At 49.1% G+C, this 14,926-nt stretch overlaps 4 protein-coding genes across 5 annotated transcripts; 1 reads left to right on the forward strand and 3 right to left on the reverse strand.

The window, feature by feature from the left end:
- Positions 1-308: 308 nt before the first annotated feature.
- LOC123051597 (aspartyl protease family protein 2) lies at positions 309-1,903 on the forward strand. 2 transcript variants are annotated; one of them, XM_044474531.1, is made up of 2 exons: positions 309-1,118; positions 1,206-1,903. In XM_044474531.1, exons 1-2 carry the CDS (start codon positions 439-441, stop codon positions 1,801-1,803), a joined length of 1,278 nt encoding a protein of 425 aa, XP_044330466.1. In that variant the 5' UTR covers positions 309-438; the 3' UTR covers positions 1,804-1,903. The 2 variants fall into 2 exon arrangements, with proteins under 2 accessions (XP_044330466.1, XP_044330465.1); XM_044474530.1 differs by having other exon boundaries at positions 379-1,903.
- A 58-nt stretch (positions 1,904-1,961) lies between these two features.
- On the reverse strand, positions 1,962-3,253 carry LOC123051600 (universal stress protein YxiE). The gene is made up of 4 exons (XM_044474533.1): positions 2,903-3,253; positions 2,715-2,812; positions 2,501-2,619; positions 1,962-2,410 (listed from the first exon to the last, which is right to left on the reverse strand). The coding sequence occupies exons 1-4, from the start codon at positions 3,141-3,143 to the stop codon at positions 2,323-2,325; spliced, it is 546 nt and encodes a 181-aa protein (XP_044330468.1). The 5' UTR covers positions 3,144-3,253; the 3' UTR covers positions 1,962-2,322.
- A 4,394-nt stretch (positions 3,254-7,647) lies between these two features.
- LOC123051601 (universal stress protein YxiE) lies at positions 7,648-9,105 on the reverse strand. The gene is made up of 4 exons (XM_044474534.1): positions 8,681-9,105; positions 8,485-8,582; positions 8,192-8,310; positions 7,648-8,097 (listed from the first exon to the last, which is right to left on the reverse strand). Exons 1-4 carry the CDS (start codon positions 8,907-8,909, stop codon positions 8,010-8,012), a joined length of 534 nt encoding a protein of 177 aa, XP_044330469.1. The 5' UTR covers positions 8,910-9,105; the 3' UTR covers positions 7,648-8,009.
- Positions 9,106-13,178: 4,073 nt separating this feature from the next.
- Positions 13,179-14,427, reverse strand: LOC123051598 (universal stress protein YxiE). Its single transcript, XM_044474532.1, has 4 exons — positions 14,002-14,427; positions 13,804-13,901; positions 13,550-13,668; positions 13,179-13,455 (listed from the first exon to the last, which is right to left on the reverse strand). The coding sequence occupies exons 1-4, from the start codon at positions 14,357-14,359 to the stop codon at positions 13,368-13,370; spliced, it is 663 nt and encodes a 220-aa protein (XP_044330467.1). The 5' UTR covers positions 14,360-14,427; the 3' UTR covers positions 13,179-13,367.
- Positions 14,428-14,926: the final 499 nt, after the last annotated feature.

The following is a 14,926-nucleotide window of genomic DNA, read 5'->3' on the forward strand; positions in this document are numbered from 1 at the left end:
TTCACCATAGGGATGTACTCTCATTACTACTAATAAGGAACATAAATGCAACACATCCATTTTCGACATTCTTACACCCTAATATGATGTACCTCATTTACGGATGAGTATCAAACTATTTCGATGCATAATTCGACACATTAATTGGAGTGTAGTAGGCTTCTATTTTGAGAGATCACACTCTCATTACTACTAATAAGGAACATAAATGCAGTGCATCCATTTTCGATATTCTTGCACCCGAGTATGATGTATCTCATTTAGGGACGAGTATACACATTAATTGGAGTGTAGTAGCTTAGGCATCATAAATTGGATGCAGCACATCCAATTTAGATACTCTCATTTACGGAAAAGTATCAAACTGCTCCTTCCACACACAATCTGACACATTAAATTGGAGTGTAGGAGTCTATTTAAGGTAGGACTTCCGAGGGAATGATCCATCCCTGCTCTCTCTATTCGGCTTACAGTCATAAGTCGTCAACCATGTCCTGTTTATCCGCTTCCATGCTATGTTTCCTCCTTGCTTTGCTAACTCCTGCCAACCTCACTTCAGCCACTGGCAATATCGGATTCAGCCTGCCTCTCGTGTCCAGCCACCACAAGCTCAACCACACAACCGGTGAAATCGGGGAGCTCTTGCTGCCTGAGGCTGATGTGAACCCCATGAACATACGACCCAAGGTAGCCCCTGCCGGTTGGCCGATGTTCAGTGTCGTCGTCGGAGTCGGCAGCGGCAGAGGCCAGCACTTCTATAAGCTCGCGCTGGACTTCGTGGGCAACCTCACATGGATCCGGTGTAAGCCTTGCACCCCAGAGGAGCAGCAGGAGGGCCCAATCTTTGACGCCGCCCTCTCCCCAAAGTATGCGCTTGTCAAGCCAACGAGCATCCACTGCAAGCCCCCCTTCGTCGGCCACGGTCACGACAAGTGCAGCTTCTCCGGCACCACTTCGCTCGCTGCCGTGCACGGGTACCTGGCCAGCGACGTGTTCACCTTTGGCGACACCGGCACCGGTCATAGGAGCTTGGGCGGACTCATATTCGGGTGCGCACACAGAGCAACTGAGTTCTGGAACCACGGCATTGTCGTTGGTGCCATGAGCTTGAACAAAAGGTCGACGTCGTTCAAGTACCAGCTTGCTGCGCACGGCTTCGCCACTTCAAAGTTTTCTTACTGCCTCTTCTACCACGGCCAACACAGCGCCAAGCATGGCTTCCTCAGGTTCGGCAGTGACGTCCCCAACCACGACCACGCCCACAGCACGGCGTTGATGTACCACGACACAATGTTGTACTTCATCGGCTTGGAGGGCGTTAGCCTGAACGGTCAGAGGCTCACGAGAATCAACCGAGGTATGTTCTCTCGCGACCAGGCAAGGAAACACGGCGGCACCATCATCGATGTCGGGACACCCGAGACCAGGATGATCCGTGCGGCGTACGACATCCTGGAGGCCGCGGTCGTCTCGGATCTACAACATCGCCTCGGGGTGCGCCGTGCCGGATACCGAGTACCGGGCTCCCACCTCTGCTTCATCGTGTCGATACATGGGATCTACCAGAAGCTCCCAAGCATCACGCTCCACCTGGCCGGTGGCGCCCAGCTTACGATCAGGTGGGATCTACTGTTTGTGACAAAAATGCACCAGGGAGCCCAGCACGCCTGCTTCCTCATCTTTCCGGACGAGAAGATGACGGTTCTTGGCGCCGCGCAACAGGTGGACACGCGCTTCACCATTGACGCCGACCAGAGGCTACTCTACTTTGCTCCGGAGAATTGCGAGAACGACAGTAGCTAGATCAATATGCCTTTCTTTCTGATGCACTACATGCCCGCTGGTCGGCTGGTGCAAGAACTGTGTGCATGGGGACAAATAAATAAATAATAATTAATCAGAACTTTTGGGGTGATTTTCTCTCAAGCACTAATTTTGGACTAGATGTCAAAAAAATATCATGCCACCCGTGTAAAAGTTGATGCGATTTGATTTCATACTGGCAAGAATCAGTGATGACAAAAACGTACGCTCCCAATATACAAGGACATGATGTATTGCTGTTAGCCTGTTACTATACACCTTTGTTCGTTGGATATGCCCGTCAGTAAGATGTTCTTCCAACATTTAGCCTAATTGTTGTAATCAAGTTCAGCAAACGGCGATGACAGCAGAAGATGAACCCAAAGCATCATGTCAGGCACCGATGTACAAACATTCGGAGGATCCAACAAATAGAGTACAGTAATTAGACAGGGATACAGTGCGGCGCCTGGGCGCAAATGGCACAATGTCAACACTGGAGCTGGAAATGGCGATCGATCATTCCTTGGGTTTGGGCTGCTTGACTATCATCACCGAGCAGTGCGCGTGGTGGGCGCAGTAGTCGCTCACGCTCCCAAGAAACGCCCTGCAAGAATTGCCCAGGTTCAGACAAAACTCATGACCACTAGCTCTGCAGCACGGGGGGCTGGAGAATGGAGATGAATAAATCAATTACCTCTTGATGGCGCCGTAGCCATGGCTGCCGACGACGAGCAGGTCGGCGTGGTGCTTCTCCACGGCGTTGCAGAGCACGAACCTGGGCTCCCCGTCGATCACCTCTACCACACCCTGCACCTGCAATCGATTCCACATGTGACTAGTAATTAAGCAGAGCAGCAATCGGCGTGATCTTGTTACTCGCTTCTCGAATTGGTAGTGGATCATGTTACCGAGTTGGCGGCGCAGAGGCGGCGAGCCCTGTCGACGACCTCCTCGGCCCTCCTGCGCAGGTCCGCGTCCACGTACCTGACCACGTCCCCTGCAGCGGCTGCAATCGATCGATCCCCAGAAATCAGCGCTCCGGCCGATTCAGATAGCCAAGAAAATTACTAGGGAGGGGGTCGCCGACGGCGCGTACCGGGGCCGCCGAGGGTGACGACGGAGGACACGGCCGGCTTGGCGTGGACGACGACGAGCTCCACCGGCGCCCCGGCGCCGGCCGTCTCCGCCACGTAACGCACGGCCCACTCGAGCGCGCGGTAGCTGTGGTCGCTGTCGTCCACGCCGACCAGCACCACCGTCTTGTTGGTCGTCCCCTCCTCCGCCGGACCCGCCTCCGCCGCCGCGGCCGCAGACGCTGCCTCGGTCTCCGCCATCATGCACAAGAGTCAACGACGCGATGATTTAAAATGATGAGAGAAGGTTTCCAGTTTGATGTGGTTTGCCGTCCGAGCTGCAGGCCGCGGGCTATTTATGTGAGCTGGAGCTGGATGCTACTTGCTGCCGATCGGCGTATGGGATGTGAGAAGTAGGCGCACCGACGAAACCGCGGTGGCCAAGTGGCGTGTGGCCGCTGACTGACCGGAGATAATGGATACTGGTGGCACGCTGCCCCGGTTTCCGTTTAGTTTCTGGCTTTCCACTTCTCGATCGTGATCTTCCCGCTGGAGTGGATGGCGACGGCGACGACAGCGACGGCGCGGGGCATGCATGGTGATTGATTCTTTTCCTTTGGTTTCGGTGCGTGCTGATTGGTGATGCCCTCCAGATGCGTGTTGAGGTCGGCACTCTTTCTTTTTGCCCGCCAATCACGATGCAACCTTCCTTGGTGAGGCCATCCGAGCGAACGAAGGAAGCTCGTTTAAGCGATGATCGTTTGAGGGAATGCGCCATGTGCATCTAAAAGCATCTTCAACAAGTTTAAAAAAAGCATCTTCAACTGGCGTGCTTCGCCTCGGCACGGTATAATTCTTTTACACCGCTAAAATAGTCTTTTTACACGCGGGAGCGACGAAGAGGTTTTTCATATGCACAAAAACACGGCACCCATTCCGGCGGCCCCACCTGCAGCAGCCCAGATTTTACAGCGCACACGAGCAAGGGCACCAAATACCCAGCGCGCGATGCAGTTTTTCGCAGCGCGCTGAACCTTGTTTACCGCGCACGGGATTATGACGCGACTGCTGGAGCGCTACTTTCGGTCGCGCGCGCTACATAGCCGTTTTTCCAGCGAGCAGCTTATTTAGCGCGTCTGTTGGAGACGCTCTAACGTTCGGGAATTTCATGCTATAATAATTATATTTGGCATGCCATTATAGAAATACTTGTCATGTTGAAAAAAATGTCATGATAGCAGGAAAATTTTGTCAGGACTTTGCCGTACCCACGTCGCTCCCAGGGGCGACTCGGGAGGCGAAACCCTAGCCGCCGCCCAGGCTCCCCTCCTTCCCCTCCCTCCCCTCGCCGTCGCCCCTCACCGGTGGACGGCGGCGGCGGGGCCCTCGTTCGTGTGCTCGTGCGCTGCTGCTGGGCGCGCTGGAGCGGCGGGAGCGCGCGGTGGCGCGGCGGGCGGCCGTCTGCTCGCGGGGAGGTCGAGATGGCGTGGACTGCGTGCGCGGTGGCGCTGCCATGGCGGCCGCCGGCCGCTGATGCGTGCGGCAGAGTTGAGGGCGCCCAGATCTGGGCCGCACGAGCCCGCCCAGGCCGACGACAATCACTCTGCCCCCACCCACCCCTCGCCCTCCTCCCACCCCTCCCGGCCGCCGCCGGTGGTTGCCGCTGGGTTAGTAAGCACGCGCGCGGCGACCCTGACGGTTGCTGCTCCACTGTGCCCCGGCGGATCCTGGCGGCGGAGGTTGCGGGCCAGCGCGGCGGCGGCAGCGCGGTGCAGGTGGCTGCTGCCGCCTGCTGGACGCGCTCCCGGCGGTGGCCGGCCTGCTGGAGCTGCGCTGGTCGGTGCCCACTCCTGCGACGACAACGTTTCTAGCCTTCCCCCATGTGTGTTGGTCTTCTCCGATGATTCTTCGCCATGCCCGGTCTGCCATTGCATCTGAGGTCTTCGTTCTTGGGCCGGGGCGAAATCCCCGCGCGGCGACGCCCGAGGGTGCCGTCACCTCCTTGGAGGCGTTGGCATGACCCTGACCGGACCTCCTCCTCGAACACCGGGAGAAATCCTAGGTCCGGCCTCCCAGACCGGGCAGCGGCGGCGTCTCAACGCCGTTCCCCTCTTGATGGCGCTGCTTTGGCTGCAAGTGGAGTACTTGATGCGGCAGATGGTGGTTGGCGATGCATCGCTCTGGCGTAGACTGCTACACAAGGAGCAGGTCGCAACGTTTGCCTGCGCCGGCGCTCCCCAATGAATGCTACACCAATTCCAATCCGGCCCTGCTTTTCACCCGCCGACTCTAGGCACATGGGTGCGAGGTACGTCGGCTTGGGCAGTCCTGAAGCTGTATTCGTCCCTGGAAGTGCCTGGCAATGGCAGTGATGCTGCCCTGTTGCTCTGAGTCTCGGTGCTTCGCCATTTTGGCTGGAGGCAAGGCTGGGCGAGGCCTAATGTCATTGTGTGTCTGTAGTTGAGGGCACCTCCTCACCTAGCTGTAGTCACTTGGTGAGGACGGTCGTTTGTGTGTGTGTGCGTGTGCGTGTGCGTGTGTCCCTCCTTTCTGGAGGTTGTACCCCCGATGTCTTCCGGTTCAATGCAATGAAACGCAACTCTTTTGCGTTTTCTCGAAAAAAAACAGAGTAATTTGTCTTGTGTTCAAGAATTTGCCATGATGCAACTAGAGAATTGACAAGCCAAAAAAAAAAAGTTCGCCCACATGTTTCGAAATTTGATATGATGAACATTCCAAATTGCCATGCTACAGAGAAGTTGACATCTGAACCCACCTTTTGGGGCTTAAAGCTAGTTGTGGAAATAAGTTGCCCCCTCCCCTGCTTATTCTAGGAGTCTAATCTGAAATTTTATTTTTAAAACCCACTAATTAAGGGTTAACTAGTAGGCTTGATGTGTTGTGCCCCAGCTGAACCTTTATTATTGTCTTGTTGCACTCTTTGCCTTTGCTTGAACTTGGACTGGTCTTGTTATCAGATGGTTGGTGCGGTTGCTTTATAATATAAAGCGGTGAACCCTTTTTTGTAAAACTAGTAGGCTTCTAAAGGAAAATTTCAGATTAGACTTCTAAAATAAGCTGGGGAGGGGGCAACTTATTCTCACAGTCAGTCATAAGCCCCAAAAGAATTGCCCTAAGTAATTGGCATGCTACATCATAGCACGTCGTTGCTACACATCACGTCGTTCCATGTGCTACTTTGTGAATTTGATACTAGGTAGTTCACCCCCTCGGCAGGCAAGTGTTTCAGTTTGACATGAAATTCATGGAGGTAGGTTCGTATGAGGGGGAGATCGGATTTTGTTTCTATAAGAAGGAAGGGACAATTATTTTTTCAACCAGTGCACCATCCATAACGTTTGTCAAAGAAGGCAAGAAAGTAGTTTGAGCGAGATATGTGGATCTTGGCCCCTTGAATTGTAGAGAGGGAGAGGGGCCAGGAAGCGCAAGGGGGGGGGGGGGGGGAGAGGAAGCAGTAGAAGCAATTGTAGTTCTAGACAACACACACAATTCGTGAATTTTGGCGGTTTCGATCTCTTTCTTCATAATGCCGCTACCTGGCTCGAGCTTTCCATCCAACATCTAGCCAATGTGATACGATGAGATAGAATGCAATAGAAATAGAAGCAAGGATAGCGAACGGGTTACCTACTCCTAAGGGCAATGAAGAAGGCAACGATGTAGAGGATATCTTCCTAATATAGGTAAGATAGATTAATTGATTTTTTTTCTTTTCTGTATAGTATTCTAAATCGAGCATTAGTTTGAACGACATGGAATACTCTTTTGCAACTAAGCACTCTCAGCTCCGCACAACATAGGGATTGGTACGCTTTTGGAAAGAACATATAATAGTATGAAGCATGTTGTCTTCTTTATGCGGGGCAACAACTGGTTCATCTAAAACAATGATTTCGGTTACCAATGATGACAAGAGAGACAATAGATAATATTGGTCAGGATAACTACCCCGTGGCCTCGCACTGAACCCTTCTTTCTATCAAAAAAGGAAGAGCGCACCAAAACAAAAAAGAATACAGAAAAAACTCCGTCGTCCGTGATTGTCTAGCACCACGACTTGCACCGCTACGCATCCAGTGACGGGGTGGTGCCACCGATACAGAAGGAAAAAAATTAAAGCGAGTAGAAGATGGTTCAAGTGCTTCAAAAAGTCACTACTATTAGATGGAGCATCCAATTTGGAATCTGCTTTCACAGTGTGTTGGTTTCAGCGAGATTCCTTGGAATTAACCTTTTTCTTGATTGCATTTTGCATTCATATCTATTGTATTTTTAGAAGAAGAAAAAACTATAACAGTGTGTACAATTTTTCGGGAATCAACTAAATTTTCATGTTGGGTTGACGGTATTTTTGCCCGTCCCTCTCTCTTGCATTGTTGGAATGTGTCTATTCCATTTTGAACTGATACTACTGTAATTTTTCCGACTGAGTATAGTAGATTTTTAGGCTAAGTGAATGCAATTCTTGTGAAGTCTACAACGATCCATTTTTAGTTGTCTTATGCAAGTAAACACTAATAGAAAGATCAAGCCATTATTTAACAATATTTTTAGCCTAAGTTTATTTTCAACCAAAAAACAGTTGTCTTATGCAAGTAAACACTAATATAAAAATATTTCATTTTTGAAAGTTAAAAATGACGTAAAAAGTTCATCAAAAGAGAGGGATCATTCAATGGTGAGTCTCTTGAAGAACGAAAAATTTATGATGATATCAGAAGATGAACACCCAAGCATCATGCGTGGCACCAATAGTGTTCTTTCTGTTTTTATTTACTCTGCTTAGCTTTGTTGTAAGTCAAATTGTATAAAATTTGATCAAGTTTGTAGAAAACAATATGAATGTTTACAAAAACAAGCACATATAATGTGAAAATATATTTGATGAATTTAACGTACTGATTTACTATTGTGTACGTTAATAACTTTTTTCTATAAATTTGATCGAAAGTTTACACAGATTGACTGCTAATATGCAGACTAAATTAAAAAAAAAAGAGTAAACTTTGGAGTAGAAATAACTTAGTAGGGATACATTGTGTAGGCACGCAAATGGCACAATCCCAACACTGGAACTGGGCACGATTGATCTAACTCCGGAAATGGCGATCAGTTCTTGGACTTGGGCTGCTTGACTATCATCACAGAACAGTGCGCATGGTGGGCGCAGTAGTCGCTCACGCTCCCGAGCAATGCCCTGCGAGAAAGAGGAGTTCAGACAAAAAGCCCGTCACCATTAGTTTCAGTCTCGCTATGGAACGTATACTGCAGTAGAAAATCAAGGACCTGACCTCTTGATGGCACCGTAGCCGTGGCTGCCGACGACGAGCAGATCAGCGTGGTGCTTCTCGACGGCGTTGCACAGGACGTGCCTCGGCTCTCCGTCGACCACCTCCACCACGCCTTGCACCTGCGGTTTCGTATAAGCAGCGACAGGTCACAGATATGCAATGTGTGATCGTCTCCGTGGACAGATAGATAGAAAAGATATCAGCAAGGGAGACGAGTTGGTTTATCCATGGACAGATAGATAGTAGAAAGGAGATCACAACGAGCGACGAGCGGAGTTGGTAGCGGATGTTACCGAGTTGGCGACGCAGAGGCGGCGCGCCTTGTCGACGACGCCCTCGGCTTTCTTGCGCAGGTCCGCCTCCACTAACCTCACCACGTCGCCGGACACGCCTGAAACGAATCCGCAGAACTCAGTCAGAGGAGAGCTCGCTCAGATTCCGGAGGGCGAAACGATGAAGCATTAAAGAGGAGGTTAACAACGAACGCACCGGGGCCGCCCATGGTGACCACGGGGGAAGGGGACGGCTTGGCGTGGACGACGACTAGCTCCACCGCCCGGGCGCCGGGCGCGCCGGCCGTCGCCGCCACGTGCCGCACGGCCCACTCGAGCGCGCGGTAGCTGTGGTCGCTGTCGTCCACGGCGACCAGCACCACCGTCTTGCTCTTTCCCTCCTCCGCCGCCGCCGCAGACGCCACCGCCTTGGTCTCCGCCATCATATGACAATCGAAGGACGCGAGGAGTGAAACTGATTAGAGAAGGTTTCTTGGTTCAAGTGGTTATAGCTCAAGGCCGCGGGCTAGGCCTATATATAGCTTACTCGTCTCTCAGTTGGTGGGGGTGTGAGAGTGGAACGTACGCTGGCGAAACCGGAGGCGCGGTTGCGTGTGGCCGGTGGCCGGCAGGAGCTGATGACGGCAGACCTCCCCCGGTTTCCGTTCAGTTCTGTTGCTTTTCACTTCGCATGCATCATCTGCCCGCTTGGATGGGGGCGGCGACGGCAGCGACGGTTCGGGGGGCATGGTGGTCGTTTCTTTTCCGTCGGTGCGTTCTGATTTCTGATGCACTCGAGATGCGTGTTGAGATTTGGGACAGAAGAGAATTTGAGAGCGGCACCTTCGACCTTCGTCTTGTGAGAAGAAGAAGAGTATTTTGTTTTGGCGGGTTGAGAAGATATTTGGTTTTGTTAAATCCCAAAAGTAATCCAAGAATTGTTTTAGTCTAAGTTTCCCGCTGAAAAGTGTAATTTTAGTGTACTCTTTTTTCTTTGCCGGGAATTTTTTAGTGTACTCTTGTACAATCGTAGAAAAGAACAACTTCATCAAAAATGCGATTGTAATTTTCTAAATTGCGTAGATATAAGCTTCATCAAGAGAAACCAATCTTCCAGGGAACGAGCCTGCCTGGTCTTTCCTTCGTAGTTCTCCTTCAGAGACGGAGCTCCGTTGTCTGGTTGCAAATGACTGAGTTCTAGTGCGGATCTTCATACCACTTCAGATGGCCTCTACAGTGTGGGTTGACTTGACTATCGCCTACGGCGAAGTTGGAGTCGTTTGGTTAGGGTTTAAGGATGCCAATGGTGCTTTATAGGGGAGGAGCGATGACGATGACGCATGCATGATGTCTCAGCGAGGCCTTATAGTGGTGTGAGTGGGGTATCTTGTGTGTGTTGCTTTGTGATGGTTTAGCCTGGTTTTCCATAATAAACTGGACAGTTTGGTTTTCGCTCGTGTTTTCCTAATTAACTGAGCGACTCTTTTCTTCTTAATGAATGCAGGAATCCTGTCATTTCAGGAAAAATAATTGTTGGCGTTGACCAGATTGAAAGCCAATTTCTCCCTGCTCTTCAACCCGGTAGTTGATGTTCTCTCTGAAATGCTGATTAAGGCTTCCAAACTATTGGTGCAATCGAGTGCTCCGAGAGTTTTGAAGATTGTTGGACAGAAACAGCGAGGGACTAATGTGTTTGCTAGTGCACACAACGAGTATAGGTCCCTAGAGTTCAGAGGAGCTTTCTATAAACTCATAAGACTATTATCTATGAAGCAAAGAAGAATGCTAAGGCAATCGAGGAGATTGCCATTATCTACGAAGCAAAGAAGAATGCTAAGGCAATCGAGGAGATTGCCATCGAAGAGATTGTGTGTCGGAGATGACTCCCAAAAATGTTGCTGAGTCGAAGCAATTGGTACGCGAGGCATCCGAGAGAAAATGACTGCAGCAAAGAAGAATGAAGACTAAGTGAAGATGTGCATTTTCTTCGTAGTCTCATTTTCTTCCATTGAGTCATAGGACCACTGTACTTTTAAGAGGGGATCGATGTTTCAAGCCTTTGGTCTTTATGATGCTTAACCTAAAAATATCCTAGTGAGTTGAGAGAAATCTCTTCGTGCCAAAAGTAATTACTTGCCAGCCAGAGATGATATTCTTCTCGGTTGCGAGAGAATTGCTCTAGCAAGTGAGTCAACTTTACTTATTCCTCAAGTAAAGATGAAAGGTGCGTTTGAAATCTGACCGTTGGAAACATGTCGGTTTGACCATTGACTGGGCTCGAGGCCCCAAATAGTCATTTCACCCTCGGGATAGCTCCAGCTATAAATAGCCATCCCCCACCTGCCGTTATAGTCCGCTACTCGGTTTGATTTGTCAAGAAGATTGTTTGAGCACCCCTATTAGAAACATTTGAGTAAATCCATCGAGAGAAAAACCCAGAGCCCGAAACCTAGATAGTGGTTTACCATCACAAAGATCTAAGTCAAGAGTTTTGAACCTATTACTCTTGAGAGCTACTAATTCTCTAGACAGTTAGGTGTCTGTCTGAGTGGCCAAGAGTAACTAGTCTCCGAAGAAAAGTCTGTGAAGGTTATGGAGGTCGCCTGAAGTATCTACCGAGCCTAAATTGACACAAGTTGACTAACTTTGTCCAGGAGAATAGGACGGGGAGAGTTTAGCTCATGTGTTCAATCACAAGTCCCTCCAACTAAACGTAGCTCTTTTGCAGAAGAGTGAACTGGTAGAACAAATACCTTTTGGCACCATCGAGCACCACTAGTTCCATATCACATTTACATTACTTTTGGCAACTTATTTTCAGTAATGTTTTCTATCGTGAGTTCTCTGTCTAGGTCTTAGTAGTTCATTTTCAGATAGATATCCGTTATGTTCTATGTTTTCATTAAGTCTACGGAGAAGATTCCCGTCTTCGACGGGATGGATTACCCTTTCTGGAAAGAGAAGATGAGGATTCTCATATCAAGGCTATCGATGATGATATGTGGCAAACTGTACGGTATGGATACATTATTGAGACGCCCGGTCATCTTACATCATAAGTTGCATATGTAACTATTTAGTTTACAGAGGGAGTATTATTTAGTGAACTACTTACTATTTTTGGACTAGTCTAATGATACTCGTTAGAAAGCCTACGTTTATCACACTATATATTACTCCCTCTGTTCCAAAATAAGTGACGCATATTTAGGGACGTAGGAAGTAACCTTTAATTAATTGCGAGATGTGCAAATCTCGGCCCCTCGAATTGTAGAAAGAGAGGGGCCAAAGAGCGTACTAAATCAGTGACACATATTTGGGACAGAGGTAGTAGTAACCTTTAATTAATTGCGAGATATGTGAATCTCGGTCCCTCAAATTGTACAAAGAGAGGGGCCACGGAGCAAGGGGGCTACGTTGTCTAGAACACATGCGGTAGAAGCAATCGTAGTTCTAGACAACAACAAAAATCGTGAATTTTGGTTGTTTTCATCTTTTTCTTCACCATATGCTACCTGGCTCGAGCTTCTCATCCAACATCTAACCCCTCATGTTTGAGCACACGCACCCAGGTGGCCAATGAAGAAGCCGGCGAACTAGAGGATATCGCGTGCGCCCGTCATTGTCTAGCATCACTGCTCGCACCGCGACGCATCCCGATGGCAGCATGGCGCCACCGATGCAAAAAGAAAATAATTAAAGCGAGCAGAAGAAGAGGGTTCAAGTGCTTCAAAAGGTCACTACTATTAGATGGAGCATCCAATTTGGAATTTACTTTCACGTTGTGTTGGTTTCAGCAAGATTCCTCTGAAATAACATTTTTCTTGATTGCGTTTTGCATTAGTATCTATTGTATTTTTACACTAGTGTTGATTAAAAAAAACTACACCAATGTGATAATTTTTCAGGAATCAACTACATTTTCCTATGGGGTTTATGGTATTTTTGTCTGGCTCTCTTGCATTGTTGGAATGTGTCTATTCCATTTTTGAACTGATACTACTGTATTTTTGTGACAAAGTGTAGCAGATTTTTAGGCTAAGTGAATACCATTTTTGTTAAGTCTATAAGAATCTCTTTTTAGTTGTCCTATGTAAGTAAACATTAATAAAAACATGAAGCAGTTGTTTAACAAGATTTTTAGCCTAAGTTTATTTTCAACATAAATATAGTTGTTTTATGCAAGTAAACACTAATAGAAAACATTTCATTTTTGAACTGATACTTTCAAATGTGTGACGGAACTTTATGTGTTATATATTTAAGTATAAACAGTAGGTAAACACTAATAGAAAACATTTCATTTTTGAACTGATACTTTCGAATGTGTGACGGAACTTTATGTGTTATATATTTAAGTATAAATAGTAGGAGAGATAACGAACAAACGTCGAACCAATTATTCAATGTAGTGCCCACGAGCGACTGCGCTAGCTGACAACACGTTAGACGTAAAAAGCAGATCCACTAGAAACTAAAAGATTACATAAAAATGCAACAAAGGAGAGGGATCATTGAACAACCATAGCATCGTGTATGGTGCTGATAAAACTTTTTACTCTGCGTATTATCTTTTTTTCTCTGTCGTAAGTCAAACAATATAAAGTTTTACTAAGTTTATAGAAAACAATATGAACGTTTACAAAAGCAAGTATATTTAATGTGAAAATAAATTTTAATTGTGAATTTAATGCATTGATTGGGTATTGTGGATGTTAAATATTATTTAATATAAATTTAATCAAAGTTTACAAAGCTTGACTGCTAATATGCAGAGTAAATAAAAAGGAGAGTACAAACGTTGGAGCAGAAATAATTAAGTAGGGATACATTGTGTAGGCACGCAAATAGCAGAATCCCAACACTGGAACTGGGCACGATCGATCCAACACCGGAAATGGCGATCAGTTCTTGGACCCGGGCTGCTTGACAATCACCACAGAGCAGTCGGCATGGTGTGCGCAGTAGTCGCTCACGCTCCCAAGCAATGCCCTGCAAGAAAGAGGAGTTGAGACAAGAGACAGCCACCATTAGTTTCAGTCTCGCGGTGAAGGCGTACACTGCAGGAGAAGAGAAAATCAAGGACCTCCTGATGGCGCCGTAGCCCTGGCTGCCGACGACGAGCAGATCGGCGTGGTGCTTCTCGACGGCGTCGCACAGGACGTGCTTCGGCTCCCCGTCGACCACGTCCACCACAGCCTCCACCTGCGGTTTCGAATAAACAGCACGATTTACGTACAGCCATGCAATGCGTGATCGTCTCTGTCACTGATATCTTCTCTGTATCTGTCCATGGAGCAATGAGGCGAGCGGAGAGCTTGGTGGTGGATGTTATGTTACCGAGTTGGCGGCGCAGAGGCTGCGCGCCTTGCCGACGACGCCCTCGGCCTTCTTGCGCAGGTCCTCCTCCACTAACCCCACCACGTCGCCGGGCACGCCTGAAACGAATCCCCAGAATTCAGTTGACAGAGCTTTGCTCCAGTAGGAGTCCAGACCAAAGGACGAAACGATGAAGCATTGAAGAGGAGGCTAACGCACCGGGGCCGCCCATGTTGACGGCGAGGGAAGTGGGCGGCTTGGCGTGGAGGACAACGAGCTCCACCGCTCCGGCGCCGGCCATGCCGGCCGTCGCCGCCACGTGCCGCACGGCCCACTCGAGCGCGCGGTAGCTTGCGTCACTGTCGTCCACGGCGACCAGCACCACCGTCTTGCTCCTCCCCTCCTCCACCTCCGCCGGACCCGCCTCCACCTCAGCAGCCGCCGTCTTGCTCCTCCCCTTCTCCACCGGAGCCGGACTCGCCTCCACCGCAGCAGCCACCGTCTTGCTCCTCCCCTCCTCCACCTCCACCGGACTCGCCTCCACGGCAGCAGCCACCGCCTTGGTCTCCGCCATCATATAACAATCGAACGTTACGAGGATTAAAGTTGATTAGAGGAGGTTTCTTGGTTTGCAGTTGTAGCTCAAGTCTTGCGGGCAGGCCTATATATAGCTTACTTGTCAGTCGGCATTGTGGGTGTGAGAGTGGCACGTACGCTGGTGAACGGGAGGCGCGGCTGCGTGTGGCCGGTTACCGGCGAGAGCTGCCAGGGCTGCCCGTTCAACTTTGTTGCTTTTCACTTCTCATTATTGTCCGCTGGATGGCGACGGCGGCGGTCCGGGGCATGGTGGTCGTTTCTTTTCCGTTGGTGCGTGCTGATTTGTGATGCACTCGAGATGCATGTTGAGGTGGAAGATAATCTGAGAGCGGCGCCTTCGTCTTTTGAGAAGAAGATAATCTACGACCGCAATATCTTTCCTGGGACTGTTTTCTCAGCAAACGCTCGAATCGTCATGGCAACTTTTATGAGATTTCCCACATGCAACGTAAAAAAGTGCCAGTATTTTTTTTTTAGTGTCATCCGCGTGATCCATATCCAATGGTTATGGGGACGTTCCCTGGGACCTCAACGTTCCCCAGTTATC

This window comes from Triticum aestivum, chromosome 2D, assembly GCF_018294505.1.
Source record: "Triticum aestivum cultivar Chinese Spring chromosome 2D, IWGSC CS RefSeq v2.1, whole genome shotgun sequence".
Taxonomy (NCBI): domain Eukaryota; kingdom Viridiplantae; phylum Streptophyta; class Magnoliopsida; order Poales; family Poaceae; genus Triticum; species Triticum aestivum.